This window comes from Planococcus citri, chromosome 1 (assembly GCF_950023065.1).
Source record: "Planococcus citri chromosome 1, ihPlaCitr1.1, whole genome shotgun sequence".
Lineage (NCBI taxonomy): Eukaryota > Metazoa > Arthropoda > Insecta > Hemiptera > Pseudococcidae > Planococcus > Planococcus citri.
The window spans coordinates 42,827,973-42,843,972 of record NC_088677.1 but is presented as its reverse complement, the minus strand read 5'-3'; the positions used below and the strand labels follow the sequence as shown (position 1 = coordinate 42,843,972).

The 16,000-nt window shown below is 33.7% G+C and overlaps 3 protein-coding genes and 1 long non-coding RNA gene across 8 annotated transcripts; 3 read left to right on the top strand and 1 right to left on the bottom strand.

Annotated features, from left to right (window-relative positions):
* The first annotated feature begins 1,217 nt into the window (after positions 1–1,217).
* Positions 1,218–1,893, top strand: LOC135832071 (uncharacterized). The gene is made up of 2 exons (XR_010556271.1): positions 1,218–1,533; positions 1,653–1,893. It is a non-coding gene; the product is annotated as an uncharacterized LOC135832071 (long non-coding RNA).
* An 80-nt stretch (positions 1,894–1,973) lies between these two features.
* On the bottom strand, positions 1,974–6,935 carry Pgant6 (Polypeptide N-Acetylgalactosaminyltransferase 6). 5 transcript variants are annotated; one of them, XM_065345051.1, is made up of 11 exons: positions 6,796–6,935; positions 5,146–5,496; positions 4,901–5,048; positions 4,649–4,815; positions 4,365–4,553; positions 3,716–3,893; positions 3,414–3,642; positions 3,126–3,347; positions 2,936–3,040; positions 2,723–2,866; positions 1,974–2,595 (listed from the first exon to the last, which is right to left on the bottom strand). In XM_065345051.1, the coding sequence occupies exons 2-11, from the start codon at positions 5,360–5,362 to the stop codon at positions 2,416–2,418; spliced, it is 1,779 nt and encodes a 592-aa protein (XP_065201123.1). In that variant the 5' UTR covers positions 5,363–5,496; positions 6,796–6,935; the 3' UTR covers positions 1,974–2,415. The 5 variants fall into 5 exon arrangements, with proteins under 5 accessions (XP_065201123.1, XP_065201121.1, XP_065201120.1 ...); XM_065345049.1 differs by lacking the exon at positions 6,796–6,935 and adding an exon at positions 6,402–6,541; XM_065345048.1 differs by lacking the exon at positions 6,796–6,935 and adding an exon at positions 6,283–6,420.
* LOC135832069 (ubiquitin-fold modifier 1-like) lies at positions 6,743–7,307 on the top strand. The gene has a single exon (XM_065345055.1). The coding sequence runs from the start codon at positions 6,743–6,745 to the stop codon at positions 7,037–7,039; it is 297 nt and encodes a 98-aa protein (XP_065201127.1). The 3' UTR covers positions 7,040–7,307.
* A 2,398-nt stretch (positions 7,308–9,705) lies between these two features.
* Spt20 lies at positions 9,706–15,463 on the top strand. The gene is made up of 16 exons (XM_065345046.1): positions 9,706–10,097; positions 10,364–10,486; positions 10,644–10,787; positions 10,868–11,236; positions 11,313–11,669; positions 11,749–12,017; positions 12,097–12,310; positions 12,388–12,813; positions 12,888–12,969; positions 13,046–14,143; positions 14,219–14,388; positions 14,464–14,553; positions 14,627–14,696; positions 14,780–14,838; positions 14,921–15,062; positions 15,136–15,463. The coding sequence occupies exons 2-16, from the start codon at positions 10,433–10,435 to the stop codon at positions 15,315–15,317; spliced, it is 3,726 nt and encodes a 1,241-aa protein (XP_065201118.1). The 5' UTR covers positions 9,706–10,097; positions 10,364–10,432; the 3' UTR covers positions 15,318–15,463.
* Positions 15,464–16,000: the final 537 nt, after the last annotated feature.

The following is a 16,000-nucleotide window of genomic DNA, read 5'->3' as shown; positions in this document are numbered from 1 at the left end:
ATCGTACTTTGGCATATCTTCAGTAGGTAATAATCGCAGTCTGAGGCGGACAAATTTGCGCACCTATCTATTGACAATTTTCTGTTTATTCATTTTTTGTGGTGGGGGGGGGGGGGTTTGGAAGCAAACATACCCAATGCTTCAAGTTTGCGGAAATGATGGTTTTACACCAAAGATTTGAATTTTTCAATAGATTACATAGTACCTATATCAGCCCGAGCAAAAGGGCAAAATTTTTGAAAAATTAATAGTTCAAAAAATGAAACATCATCTTGATGTGAAGAAACGAGTTCAACATTTTCAAATTCTATCAATAGTTTTTAGGAACTTTTAATATTTTAAAAAATATAGTTTAAGAAAATTTGACCCGAGCGAAGCGAGGGCGGAAGCTTTCGAAAATTTATAACTTTCTAAAGGAAATAAAACATTATTTTTGATGTGAGAAGTCAATTTTTTGCCCTCAACATTTCTAAAAATCTGAGTAAATATTTTCCAAACGAGTACCTACTATCTACCTACTTTGATTGGAGATAGAAAAATGAGTTGGGGAGGGCAAAAGCTTTTGAAAATTTATAATTCAAAAGATGAAATAAATGTTGAGTTTAGTTCAAATCTAATGCTCCAATTTCCAATTCAAATTGAAGCGCAATGCGTAAATTTTCAGTTCAAAAAAATTCCATAACAAAGACCATTTTTTGTGCCGCAAGCGGCTGCCTACTCTGCCTTGTAGTTGATCCGACGCTGTATGTTCGTCCATTTAAATTGGTTAAAACGCAGACATTCACATTTTAAAATTACTTCTAATTTTTTTTTCAATATTCTACTGATTCCTTCATGTTAAAAACGGAAGTAGGTATACGTCATAATTAATTAAGTACCTAAACCTACCGATGTGCATGTAAAGTATAGGTACTGGTCTGTGACCTAATTATTGTATTTACATTATTCCACACTCGATAAAAATTTTATCCTTCATCTATATCCACATAATTATTTTTTCAGGACCAATTCACTGTTAAAAAGGCAAGTGACAATTTCATTTCATTTTTTCTGAGAAAAATGAGGTACACATCGACACATCGAGTAGTAAACTGTCTGCGACTTTTCAGTGTTTTTTTTTCATAGGTATATATCATCGCTGACTTATCAGTTTCTTCCTCATCAATTTTTTTTCATACATTTAAGCACCCTTTTAAAAATAACACACAAATATAGGTAATTGATAACTTCCGGTCACAATCCAAAACAGAAATGTTCGTCCTCATCAATTTCACACATAGGTACAGCCAAACATTAAAATTACTAGGTGCTACCTTCAAGAATGATGTGCACATTATTTTTAAGTGGCGATGATCTTATCAATCGCAATTATGTGATTATTACACGTAGGTACTTTACTTACACATAGATGCGAAACTTTATAACGTTACAGAATCTCGGCGTATAGATGCGCTCTAGATTTACAAGTATAGAAACACTAATTGGTAAAATTTTCCATAGTAAGCGTAAACGGAAAATGTACACAGCAGGAAGGTAAGTTTGTTAATCTAAATTATATCGCAGCGTTTTCAACTTTGAGTTTTTTCTAGTCACCGTAAATTATGAGTATGCAAGCCTATGCACTATTTAAAAATTTTTATAAATTGTGATAGGTTTCATCCCTCTAGCCACGAATATGAAATAAGGATTCGTACGCAAATAATCTGAAACGGATAATTACAGATTTGCGGCATTGGCAGTCGATTACGCCATGATTAAATAGCTGATTGTCAACCCCACCAATCTAGGCTTATACTACTGATATAATAATTGTACTGTGGCGTAAAGCCAGACCAATTCAATTATCGAATTGTACTACGTATATGATCAATTAAAGAGATTACTTCCGCGTCATATTCATTCCTTTATATCGACAAGAATGGCTCTTGTACAATAGTGTGAAAGGATAGGAACGGATGAAAAAATGACATCTATTGGATACACGTTCCATATATTATAAAATGAAAATAATAAATCACATACATTAATGTCAAATTTTGGTACAAAAGAGAAGAATCTATTTAAAATTCAACTTATTTCATTCAAAAGGAACTTATTTATTAGGGTAATACTCTTTGTATTACAAGGTTCAATAAAAAAAAATGACTTTTAATGATTATAAATTCATACAAAAATATCGATTACAAATTGATTCGCGCATTATAATAATAAAAATTAAAATTAAAAATGGCACTTAATTGAACAACAACGAAAACAACAGACGAAAATGGATAAGTAATCGTTGTGAATTCTTTTATATAGTATAAAATGGGAAAATCCACATGTAAGTATGGAAAAATGCGAATATTAAAATATGGCAACATTTGTTTGTATTGTTGGCATTCAGAGAGACCACCAAATTTTACCTCTCAAGTTCTAAGAATTTACGATTGGTATGGTTTCTTTCCATTTGAGCAAAGCTTGTTCATTTACATGACCTATGTGCCATCTTTGAGTTCGTGATTTTGAATTACACGTGGAAACGAATACTGTCTTCTTTTCAAAATCGTATTCTAAGCACCTTTTGTTCAAACCAAACACCAACTGCTTGGAACTCTGAAATTACGTATAAATTGATTATTGTTTAATTAATCAAAAGAAGTGAACAGCTCCTTAAATTTTACACAGATCAGATGTGCGGTAATATTTACAAAAAAAAAAAAAAAAAACACGAATTACTAACCAGTTTATATCTCCAAAGTTGATTTCCTTGATCGAAATGGCATTGGTATAATTTGACTGGAGATCTATCTTCGAAGGAAGAAACATCCAAGCACATTTCTGTTTCTTTCACCTGAATATCTTTATGCCAACTAAGAATGAATTCCTGTGGAAAAAAATGAAATTATATTCATGAAACGATCTAATTTAAATGCACATAAAAACTTCCATTTACCTTGTAAAGTCCATAGTCATTACTATCATCACACTTCTGAAGATCAGTGCTGCGATTCTCTTTATTTGCTGTCAAACACCAGTCTCTATAGGCATATGGCGAGATCTAATATTTGAAAAGAAAAAAGGAAAAAAAAACAAAATTAAATTTCAACTGGATAAATGAAAGTATTTGCTAAATAAAATGTTACCTGTCCATTTCCATAATCAGGTGGTTCAACAAGCGGATAATGTTTAGTCAGGTCAAATGCTACATTCTCCATGAACCATTTAAATGGTTTACATTTCAATTTTTCTCTGATCTTGCGTTGCTCGGTTAAATCTCCAGGGTTAATTTTCTTATACTCAGGACGACGTTTGTACAAATATTCAGCGTATTCATCCATCCACACTTCAGCTACTCGTCTATAATTCTGCAATAAAATAGTGATTCAACCTGCAAAACACAGTTGATCTATCAACAACAGTCAACTACTCACTCGGCCAACGAAATCTCCAATTTCAGGATTCGGGAAAGGTGCAAATTTTCTATAAATATGCCCAACTCTAGAGCACGGAGCATCAACCATAGTACCGCCGCATTGCCAAATTTTGAACGATAATTCGTATTGTTCTCCTCCCCAAATATCAAGACCTGGATCATAACCACCTAATTCCCAAAAGAACTGAGCAGAAATAGCAAATAATCCACCAGCCATAACAGGACTCCTAAACATAGAACGATTTTAATTAATTGAACAAATTAGCAATAAAAAAGTGAAGGGAAGAACAACGATCTTACTTGAACGGTTTGGTAGGATCCAAACGATCCTCAGGTAAAAGAGGCAACCTTTTGTAATAAAATTCCCAATTGAAAGCTCCTCGTGCCCCTTCATCTTGAGCTTTATATTGGAAAGTCTCGTAATCGATTACATCAATGAATGGGCACACGCAAGTACGGTAATTTTCGGCTATTGGGTCTGCATGAAAATAGAAAGAATGAAAAATTGCCTATAATGATAGAAATCTCTGTTTTCTGATTATAAAAGGCATTGACAAGTAAACAAAACAACATGTTGAAAATCAGACCTAATAAATTTTGAACAACAATAATATGTGCAATACAAACATCAAATTACGACGGAGGTCAAAGACACTAGTACATATTATGAGCACATATTCACTTAAAACAGAAAATGACTTCATCAATACAGATAAAATTTCAAATGAAAATTTAAATACATGGATTATGCAGTCCAGTAAATATTTTCAATTACATGAATTAGAGGAATACTTGAAGTGTGATCAGATGCCTGATTTAAAATTGAATTACAGAAAATTGTTCATTATTTCAATTGTTTTCTTTCCTGATCAAATGCTAAAATGTTGAAGCAAATTTTGATGATTTAGTCATTCCTAGAGAAAGCATAAAAAGTGAAATAAAAAATTACCTAATAACGGAGGTAACCAATTAACATTCGCTTCGGTATGTGAATCTAGAAATAATAAAACTTGTCCTTTAGCTATTTTTGCTCCTGCCAATCTTGCTCTTATTAATCCTTGACGTTTCTTCAAATGAATAACTTTTACTCTGGGAAGATTTTCTTTGATGTACTTATCTAAAGGTTGTTTACAATGCGCTGTTGGAAAATCACGCATCAGTAAAGGTAAGTAATAAATCATAGAATGATACATAAAGTTGATCGAATAACTCAAACATATTATTATATTTTACCTTTAGTACTGGAATCATCTACCAAAATGATTTCTTTGATTAATTTAGTGGGTGAACGATTTAATACGCTAAAAATGGTACGGAGTAATGTTGACCAATGTTCATTATGAAATGGCACAATAACACTTACATCTGGAAGTGTGCTTCTATATTTCTTATACTTGCAGCTGAATAAAAAAAAAAAAAATTTAATTCAAAACGATTATCCACATAAACTTTTAAGGTAAGTAAATAGAAAGTGAAATATATTACTCAGGATGTCTGATATCGGGTACTGAGCGGTTGACTGATATGTAATCACTAATCAACGCATTATATCCGTTCGAACCATAAAGATCAGCATACTTTGCTTTACTATGATTTGGAGGAAGAGTAGCTGCTGCGCCATGTTCGCCAATTCCTAATTCAAAAATAAAAACAAAATTAAAAAAAAATATTGTTCACATTAAAACATACAAGCGAACTTTTTTTTTCAAATGAAAAGTACGAGTACTTACCGGATCTTTTTCCTTCTTCCGCAATAAGACTCACATCGTGCCAATTAATTTTTTCAGCTGATGCTGAACTGTCTTCGTAGGGTAAATCATCATGAATAGATCGTGGATGAATGTGGTTGTTTTTCCGCACAAGATGAAAAATCACCGTGGTAATAAACGATGTCAGAGATATGAGCAAAGTGTACTTTAGCAAACGTCTTAGGCTGCATACTTTCATTATTCAAAAACTTTCAGCTTCTTCTGAACATTAGAATGGAATGAAAACTGCATTCAGGCATACTACTGCCTTAAATTTACAATCGTCAGGCATCGATCAATTGTGTTGTTTCATGTACAACTAACGAACTGGAACTGAAACAATTGAATTTCATTCGCATGAATAATTTACACTGGATAAAGGGGAAAAAATATTTTGAAAATTTACGATTAGGTGCATTTTAATTATTTTACACAAAAATAAATAGAAAAATCGTCAAAATTTTATGATAATTTAACCCAGTAGAACAGTTACGTCAGTTACACACAGCTGAAGAGATCATTCAAACTACTTCAAGTTGAGGAATTCAACTTTATCACCGAAAAAACTCTTATCGAATTTTTATCGTCTAGTAATAAATTGGTTTCAACCTACTCGTCCTTTCCGGAATTATCTTTATATTTTCCCCCACTAATTTCAAGCAACAAATTTTCGATTCACCCAAATACCGAATTTATTTTCATTTAACAATCCTTATGGACCATCAGAGGTTCAAAATTTCAATCAATTTCAATGTTTTTCTTTTGGTTTTTCTAATCAAGTTTTCCATAATGTTTCAACATGTTTACGATCCCCAGACACACACGACTGGCATGATTACGCGGCGCTGCACTCAAGTGGCAAAATAAAAAGGTTGTCCAAGTGTCATTAAGTTATCAAGTATATCAAAATACGAGACAATTTACTACATATAAAATTTACTTGAGAACACAAAGGATTCACAAGACAAGAGAGAAAATTTGTAACGGTTTGCGGCGAAAACGCTTTAGCGTTCAATCTGGGTACCATACAAATACAACGTAAACAACTACCTAACACAAACAGACCACTGAAAAATTTTCGGAGAAAAAGTCTCGACAACGCGGCGGCTCGACGCTTACCTTTGAAAATTACTGCACGGACGGCAATAACGGATTAATGATCATTCTACCATACGTATTTATAAAAAATTAATTGGAGTAAAATTATGAAAAAATTAAAAATGACATGAATAGTTTACTTTTTTGAGTTTAGCTAGTTCGTGATAACTTTCGTTATCACAAAGTGTTTCAATTGGTTCACCCTTGTCCCTTTTGTTGACAACAACGAAGTACACGTACACGTTTACGATTGCGATGCAATTTTATCAATCACTCTGCGTGCGTAATCGTGTCACTAAAAAAGGTGTTAATTTAAAGTACTTAGTAGTGTTGTTTTCGAAATGAATTCGTATTTCGTTTCATTGGAAAATAATTTAAAGCTCTATTCATAATAAAACTGTTCTCTTATACTATTTTCAAAAATTTAAAGTACAACTACCTACGAAGTACACAATATTTTACTTATTGATCTCAACTATTAATGAATATGGGTTCTGCTTCGGTAACGAAAGTGACGTTTAAAATAACACTAACCTCGGATCCTAAATTGCCTTTTAAAGTATTGAATGTGCCCGAAGATGCTCCTTTTACTGCGGTATTAAAATATGCAGCTGAAGAATTTAAAGTTTCTCCGGCTACCTCTGCTATAATTACGAATGATGGCATAGGAATTAATCCACAGCATACGGCAGGAAATATATTTTTGAAACATGGCAGTGAACTTAGACTTATTCCTCGAGATCGAGTAGGTTTCGTGTGCGATAACGTGAGGATTTAAGTTTCGTCAAGTTACTTTCGTGAATTTACCTTATTTATATTTTATTCCATTCCATATTTACAATACCTACCTTATGTTGCTCACTTTATACATGATTGTATACATCAGATTATTTGTCTGTTTATTGATTAAAGTTGACGATTTGATGAAGCTGTAGGTTGAATCGAAAATGTATGAATAAATTTACTTAGGATAAATTTTGTATTCCATGTATATATAGATTGAATAATTTTGAAAAGCTCATTTCATTATACTTTTTTTTTCATGATCTGTTTTTACCTTTGATTTTTGCATTTTTTTTTAATGGAGTACCTATTTATTTGTAACTTTTGTAATAATACAAAAATGTTATAGCTTTGAGTCATCGACCTTGCAGCTTATTCAGTTCGCTTTATGTTCACTTCTTAATAGACCAACTGTGCAATGGTAATGAAATGGCACCAACATCTCACCACTACTAACACAAAGGTTTACACGAAGTGTAATGTACTGGGTTTGGGAATGGAAATAGTCATGCGCCGGTTACCCTAGGTTACCCGCTCGGAGAGAGGGGAAGATAACAACGACAAACCAGATGACGCGCCTCCTCTCGCCTCTTCTTCTCAAGTCGCACATGCGCACTCCCATTCCCAAACCCAGTACATTAGACTTCGTGTAAAACGTTGTGTTAGTAGTGGTGAGATGTTGGTGACATTTCGTTACGTTAGAATCCATATACACAATTGGTCTATTAGAGGAGGCAACAAGATTATTTTTACAAGGTCGATGCTTTGAGTAGAGAATGTGTGCATTTTGTTTTCAATTTTTCTTGATAATTTAGCAAGTAACACTACATATAGTACCTAACAGAATTGTTAGTAAAAAAGTGCATTGATGGATGATTAGACACTTCGTTATAAGTGAATGAAACATGAATCTGTATCATCATTTCATTTATAATGCTTCGATTATAGGTATTATTGTTTTCATTCTTCGTTAAAAATAGATCATTAGATTCGAAAAACCGGATATCCAAACAGGTTTTTATCAGTAACCAAGTATAGATATAGGCATTCGATTCTGGAAAATTGATTTTCATCCTCCTCATCTGACCTCTTCATTACAAAAAATACCCAAAAGAATTTGTGGAGGTGTTATTCTTCGTTCTTCATTGCATAGTATGGATGCTTCAGTAACTATAGCCCTTCAATTGTTTTTCTGAAAGTTACAGGAGCTACTCAAGTTAGTACAAAAATCACTTTGAACGCAGTGTATCAATAAAATTCAGTGCTTTGGCAGAGGTTTTTTCTTTTTTGTATTAAGTAGGTATATGTACTTGTTTTTTAATTTTCATTACTGACAAGGGCTGTTTTTGTAATGAGGTATAGTCATACGTAGGTAATTGGGTATACGTGAATGACATGTGAGATATAGGTAATATGAGGTGGGAAGTTTAGCACGGCTAAATTATAAAATGAATTTCATTTTACTTTCAACACTTCACCAGATCAAATTATTTTAAAAAAGGATTTTGGATTTGGATTTTACTGAGATTACCTACTTCAAGAGAGAAGACTTTCAAGCTTTTGAAAGTTTGTGGTTGAAATCTAACAAAATCGTGTTTAAAAAACAGATTTTCAAGAATCCGCGTAAAAAAACATGCTTAATTAAAGTTAATTTCATACATATATGCAATCAACATCAGTCATCGCACGATGATTCCATTCCATCTACTATGTACATACATGATAATTATACACAACATTGGACATTCTGATCTGGAACTGAATAGTAGGTATGAATGAGTATTACAATAATATTCAGTATTCACTATCGTCTATCCCCCGTCATAATCCTTACCCATCGGATTTTACTGAATACTTTGAAGATCTATTCTGTATTTTGTAGTAAGAAATAGTATACAAAGAAATCTTGTAAAATTAAAGTCAGCAATTTTTATTTTAGTTTATTACACCCCAACATTTGGGTAGATTGTACTGTAGTAAAAAGGTGGTAGGTACCTAGGTGTATATGTACACAGAGAAAGATGTACCTACGGCACTTTTTAGTATAAATAATGAGATTCTGGGTGGACTCTGAAAATTTAATGATTTTTACTATAAATTTAACAGTTTTTTTCTATAGATCATAGTAATGAAAAAATCAAAAATTACTGTATAATTCATAGTAAAAATCGTACCTAGTCTAGTACAAATTCTAATACAAATTTCTTTCAGTGTACCTGTCCCTGTCCATGTACGTGATGTACTTATGTAAGTTTACGTACACGGTAAAATAGAAATTGAACAATTTTAAATGATGACCTAATTTAGACAATTTAGTGCCAATTGGTGTGGAAACTGGAAAAATGAAATAACCCAAAAAAAAACCAAATTATTCGAACAATGAATAAATGAATAAAAATGAAAAACTCAACTAATGCCCAGGCAAGCGGAAATGTTACCAACGTGACGTGTTAATCTGCTCCGAAAGATTTTGAATTTTGATTTTCCATTTCGATAATACATAAAATAATTAATTTTGGAAAACGCTGTATTTTTAAAAATCTCCTAACATGGGCAGTAACTTAAAAATATGGGAAATCAATTTTCAAGCTGTAGAACTAGAGCGACGAGCGTAGAGCCCGTGGTGGAGCCAATCAGCTAAATTGATGACTAATTTTTTCAATTCGGTTAGAACAAGACTGCTTGAAAAACGTGAATTTTCTTCGAAAGTTCAAACCACTGAGAATTTTGATCTGGGTGTTCGGTTTGCTTTCAAAATCGAGTTCATTCAATTCTTCGGATTTCGGAAATCTGGATTTTTTGTGTACTTGTTTCGAAAGTTTTGTTCAAATGCTTTTATGTTGACTGATATTTTGATCATTTTAAAACTATGATGTGATAAGATTAGACTTGACTCTTGAAAGAACTCTTTTGGTAACCTTCATGATATGTTGGTGTTTGTAAAATGATTCGTGGTTATTGTCTTCATATTCCGTTGATCAGCTGCTGTAGCTCTGTTAGTGGCTTCCAATGCTCATCATTAAAGATTTTGTGACCATTGAATTCTATGTATGGTGAGATAATGTACTATTCTTTTTATATGATCGTAAACTATTGAAATTCCATTTCAACACTTATCAAAAATTGCCCACTCATCTGATGAACACAGAAACGTCTTTTTGTACATTTGGAACTTTTTGTGTTCTACTTTTTAGTGATAAGATTTCTAGCAGATGATAATATTCTTTAGTGTAAATTTAGTGTAAATGAGATTTTGTTTCGAATTTTTTACTCATAATTTCATCACTAAAATAATATTACGTTGTTGATTTTTTTACAGGCAAATGATAATTGACGAAATAACCTCATCAGAATCACGGAAGGCTTCTTCGGAAGAGCCTCTTTTTTCATGAATGGTATTCTTAAAATGCAAAATCTTCAGGCTGCCACTGAAGAAGCTGAAGTTAGTATTTCATTCATTTCATTTATAAATCCTAAGTAGCACACGATGAAAATATAAACAAATGTTTACTCATTTTTTTGTTATGACTGCTGTGATACGATTTCTTAACGTTTATCAATCTAAAAGTTCTTATGGAATTATGTTTCTAATGTCTTAGAGTTTATTGTATAAAGCGAAGAAGTGTGTTCCAAAATTTTGCAACAACTTATACAACGGCAGACAATCTTTCAGCATTTTTCAAAAACTAGCCGAAATCCGAAAAGAAGAATTGTCGTCCACATTTTCTTTGGCGGATCCCTTGGTTCGTATTTTTCGTGTAGTTAATATTTCTTCAAATATTGTTATGTTATCGTTGACATTTTTTATCTTTTTTTTTTTTAGGTTGAGCAAAACCACATAAAACTGACGGATTCTCGATTAATAGAAAAACTAGTCATTCGCGAACGTTTGAATACGCTCATTTTTAATCTATATCCTGCTAACAAAGGGTACACTTTATCCGTGGTCATTCGGAATAGTGATAATACAGAGAAAACAATCAACAGCATGAGATTACCGTATACCGAAGAACAACTATTTTCTTATGTCGATAATGAAGAAATACCACCTTTATTGTGTAACATGATCGACAACTGTGTTGTTCATTTGTATTACAATGGATGTATCATAGCTGAAATTAGAGATTACCGTAAATCAGCTGGACTGACTCATTGTATCAAACACTACGTTCTGTTGCATCAATCCGCATTGGTAAATATTTTAGTAGCATGAGTTTTTCATTTCCTTATTTCTTGAGTAAACAGAATGTTCAATTTTTTCTGTGTAGACCATAATAAATGATGTAAACGAAACGATAACGGCAGAATCCAAAGTAGAAGATAAAATCAGTGCAAAATTGGAACTTGAAAAAACATTAGTGTTAGCCAATTATGGTCCTTTGTGCTTAAATCCTAATCCAAGTTTAGCTATTGCGAATCAGAAATTGCATTATTCCAAGTATTTTTTCAATACTCATAAATTAAAATTCAAAGCACGAAAACACACGCTGCTTGGAATCGCTCAAAAGAAGCGGCAAGAGCAGTTGACGAAATGTATTCCGCCCGTGTCAAATCTGATAAATTTCATTGCTAAGAAGAAAGCCGCTCAAGTACCCAAACTAAAAATACCCAGAAAACTTCTTCCGGTAAATTCTGTTACGTGTATTCAAATTAGATTATGCCAATTATATGTAAAACTTTACTAATTGCCTATTTTTATTGCAGGAATGTCCTGTAAGTGATGAGTTTTTGACAGAAGCAGCCCGTACCGTTCTAGAATTAGCAAAACCAATCGAACGTCCTACTGACACTAATCAAAGTATATTCAATTCAAAACTTATCGAGGAATATATTATAGAAACTAGAGACGAAGCTAGATTACAATTCATGATTAAACTAACGATTTCGCAAAGGAATGCGGATTATGAGTATATTGGTGAAATACAACAAAGTCGTGAGTTACCGACTGGTGGTTTTCATAACATATCTTACAGGTATTGATAAATTTTCTTCAATCTTGAACATAATGATTTTTCTATTGGTTACTGTAAATTTTTCTTATCATTGTTGTAGTTTTCCCTTGGGTACACACGAACTTGCCACTAGATACGTTTTAGAATTCACCAATGTTTACACGGAGCGAGGGAAAATTCGAATCAATTTCACTCACAAAGTTGCAGGAAAACCTGCTGAAGTTTTCGTTACATCTGGTTTACGTATGGAGGGCAGCAAATTGGTTCCAATCGAATCTAAATCTCTTGGACTTGATACTTTAGTTTCGTGGCAGGTAATTTCCTTTGATATTTATTTTCCAGCACTCCGTAATGTTTGCGAGAAAATTAATCAATAATTTTTACTTCACAGACATTTTCAGATTCACGGAACGATACTAATAAAGTTAAAAGTGTTATCAGCGTACCAAAAGCTCGTAATGTCGAAAAGGTGCAAATCATTTCGCAACCAACTAATTTGCCAAATGTTATGAAACAGATAGGTGTTTCGTCGGATCCTATGAACTCAAATCAATTGCAGCTGATAAGAGATCAACAACATTTACAAATGCAAATACAGCAGCAATTGCAACATCAAATTTTGCAGCACAAAAGACAACAAAATCAACAGTTGCAACAGGAAATTAAAGCTATTGCGAATTTCAAAGCTCAAATTCAAGAACATATGCAAATGCAACAATCGAATGTAGTTAATGGAGTGATATCTCAACCTGTACCGCAGTATACGTCTCTATTAAATAAGAAAGAAAACATTACGAATAGTCCGTCTACGTCGCAGGTAATTTACCATTCGTTAACTTGCAGTTTTATTAAGCTTTTTGTGGTTAATTTAATGTGTATTTCATTTCGTAGACGGTGTCTCCTCAAAGAATCATGACAGCTGTTTTGCCAAAAACACCAACTTCCACGATGCAGTATCAAACTGCAACAAATGGTTAGTTCGTTAATGAGGTGTTACATGATTTACGTTGGATTTTTCATCACTCATAACTCCAATTGATTTATTGCAGATGTTTCTCTAGTAGAGGCTGTGAACGTAACAGGAAACTCCGCTGTGTTACCTTCTATAAATGGAAATAACTCTACGATTTTGAGTTTGCTGGCCAGTTCGTCGGCTCAGTCACCATCGTCGTCATCTTCTCCGTCTTCTACTAATATTAACTTGAGTAATTTGTTAACATCGACGCCAAATGCAAGAAACATGAATACTAACCATACAGTAAATGTTGCTGGTCAAAGAGTAGTAGCAAAAAGATTGAAAATGCAAAACGGTGGTAGAATGATTCCGGCTAATCAATCTCCTACGCAGTCAAGTATCGCCAATGCTACAGTTATCGCTGCGGCAGCAGCCAATGTTTCTAGTGTAGCTTCAAATATTAACGCTCAACCTGTAATTAGATTATCGCTTTCATCGTTAACAAATCAGGCAACTCCTGTGATACAACCAAGAACCATGAAAAATATTGCAGGTCGTGTAATAACACCAGGCAATATAAAAACAGCATCTTTGATGAATAACATTCAACCAGTGAACGTGACCTCGACGGGAAACATACAGATAAGCAATAATATGCATAACTTATCAGCTGTACAGTCTTTACTGAATAGCAATGTGCAAACTGCCAACGCTATTCGCTTGAAAACCAACAACAGAAGGAACGTTTCGGTAGCTGGTCTTCAGTCCTTGGCGGTTAATAATGTTAATAATCAAACAGTTGGCGAAACGCAAACGATGAATTGCGCCAAGATGCAAGCCATTGGTACAACTCAAGCTAATGCAAACACTAGTACGCATTTATCGACCGCTGAGTTGCAAACTCTAGCTGGTACATTAACTGCTGCCCCGACGATAGGAACTATTCAATTAGCGAGAAACGTTCAAGCATTGCCATCAGGCAGTGTCCATCTTGTTAGTAATACCAATGCTTCACAAAATATCGGCGCTATGAATAAAGCAACTTCTTTGAACAGTATTCAGTTGAACGCTACTAGCGATAGCATTGTTGCGGGAAAAGCTCAGAAAATAATGCGTCTAGCCAGTAACCCAGAAGCAACAGCTCAAACCAGCGTAGGCTTACCCGTGTCTGCCTTATCTGCATTGCTATCAGGTATGATGGGGGTTTTCGATGTGATGACTCCGGCGATTGAAATATCTTGATGATTATTGTTACTGTTGTCTACAGGAACGCCAATTACGGATAGTACGATTTCGAATCCTGCAAAAGGTTTGAGTTTGGTTGAACGGATAGGATCTACGGCGACAGCTGTGAGCCAACCTGCTTCTGCATCTGCTACCAATGCTACCATTGTTACTAACCCTACGAATGCTAACGTGGGCGTGCAAAATGTTCAGGTAAAGAATAAATATCAACAGTTACGTACTTGTAAATAAGATATCATCTGAATCGGATTGGTTTTTTTTTTACAGGTGTCGATTCCTGGAATGGCAGTTCCTATTACATTATCGTTAAATGTAGGTGATCAGGGTACCAACTCCTATCTGGATGCTCTATCTCAGGTAGTCTCTTTCAAGCTAATACCTCGTGTTTTTGCGCATTTACTAGCGAACGATTTTTTTTTCATACTCTTAGAACGCTCACGCAGTTACCACATTATCGAATGTAGTTGGAACTTCCGTAATTTTTGCCAATTCGAATGCTGGTACGTGGAGACGATTTGATTATTTTTCAATTGGACTTGTTTATAATTATTCAACTTTTCTTATTTTTTCGATAATGTTGCAGGTGGTGGTATAAAAACGTCAGCACTTCGACCTGTAACGAATGCTACGACGGTAACTAATGTAAGTTTTAATTTAAAATGGATATGAACCAAATCGAGTAGTTAACATTTTTAAAATTAATGCCATAAAACAATGTTCACAGGTGCAAGCCGGAACTGTTCAACAACTACAGCTAATCGGTTCGGTGCAACGTAATAAATTAGGAACCCCGGTACAAAAACAAATGGCTGCTCGTAGTTTGTTGAACGCAAATCGCGTTAGATTAGCTGTGTCTCCTAATGCCGGTATGTGATTGTAGATAATTACGAATATTACGATTGATTGAAACGTTTTGATCGTGATTTGTGTATTCTATAGTCGTTCAACAACAATCTGGTGGTCAAGGCCAAGTTCTTAGTGTTACTGCCCAACAGCAATTACAACTCGCTCTACAAAAGCAAGCTCATCAGTTACAGCTGCATCAAGGATTAACGGCAGCTGGTGGCTTGAAAGTTGCCCAGAAAAGGCGCAGGTCTTCCGTCGCGACTGATGGTAGTTAATGCTTCATGAATACGATATATCGATGCATTTGATCTACAGTGAAGTTTCATTGGGCGAAAATTTAGCTGAATCTTATAATTATATTTCTGTGATGTAAGTTCTGTTTCTTAATCGTGTGTAGCGTTATAATACATATAAGAGGACAGCGTATTATGTGCGTATGTTGCTCGCTATGTATGTACGTAGACGTACCTGCGTGTGATTAGTTTATTATACCGTCGTAGATAGGTAGCCTATCTATAAAAGTATTTTGTCTTTGATAGAATAATCGCTTTTATGTATTTATGCAAATAGTAATGAATAATTTGTCTTTTCTTTTTGTAATGCCAGTGTTATTTTTTTTTTTTTTACATGTGCTGCAGATATGTGTTATTTTTTAAGACAGTATCATGCATCATCATTAGTCATTATTGTTAAAAGTACTTACCACTATCGTTTTATCGTGCGTATTTTTTTTCTTTTATTCTTAAACTCGTAAATTTTTTCATGTTTGATTGAAATTTCAAGTTGAGTTTTCAAATATGCTTATAATATTATTTATTCATTTTATTATTTATATTTGTCGGTGCTTCGAAAAAAGTACCACATCGTGTTTTTTTCTCCGTCAAAATCGAAATATTTCGGTGGTTTCGATTTCATAAGTTCTTTCAAAAAAAATATCGTATTTTAATTAATTCTAGCA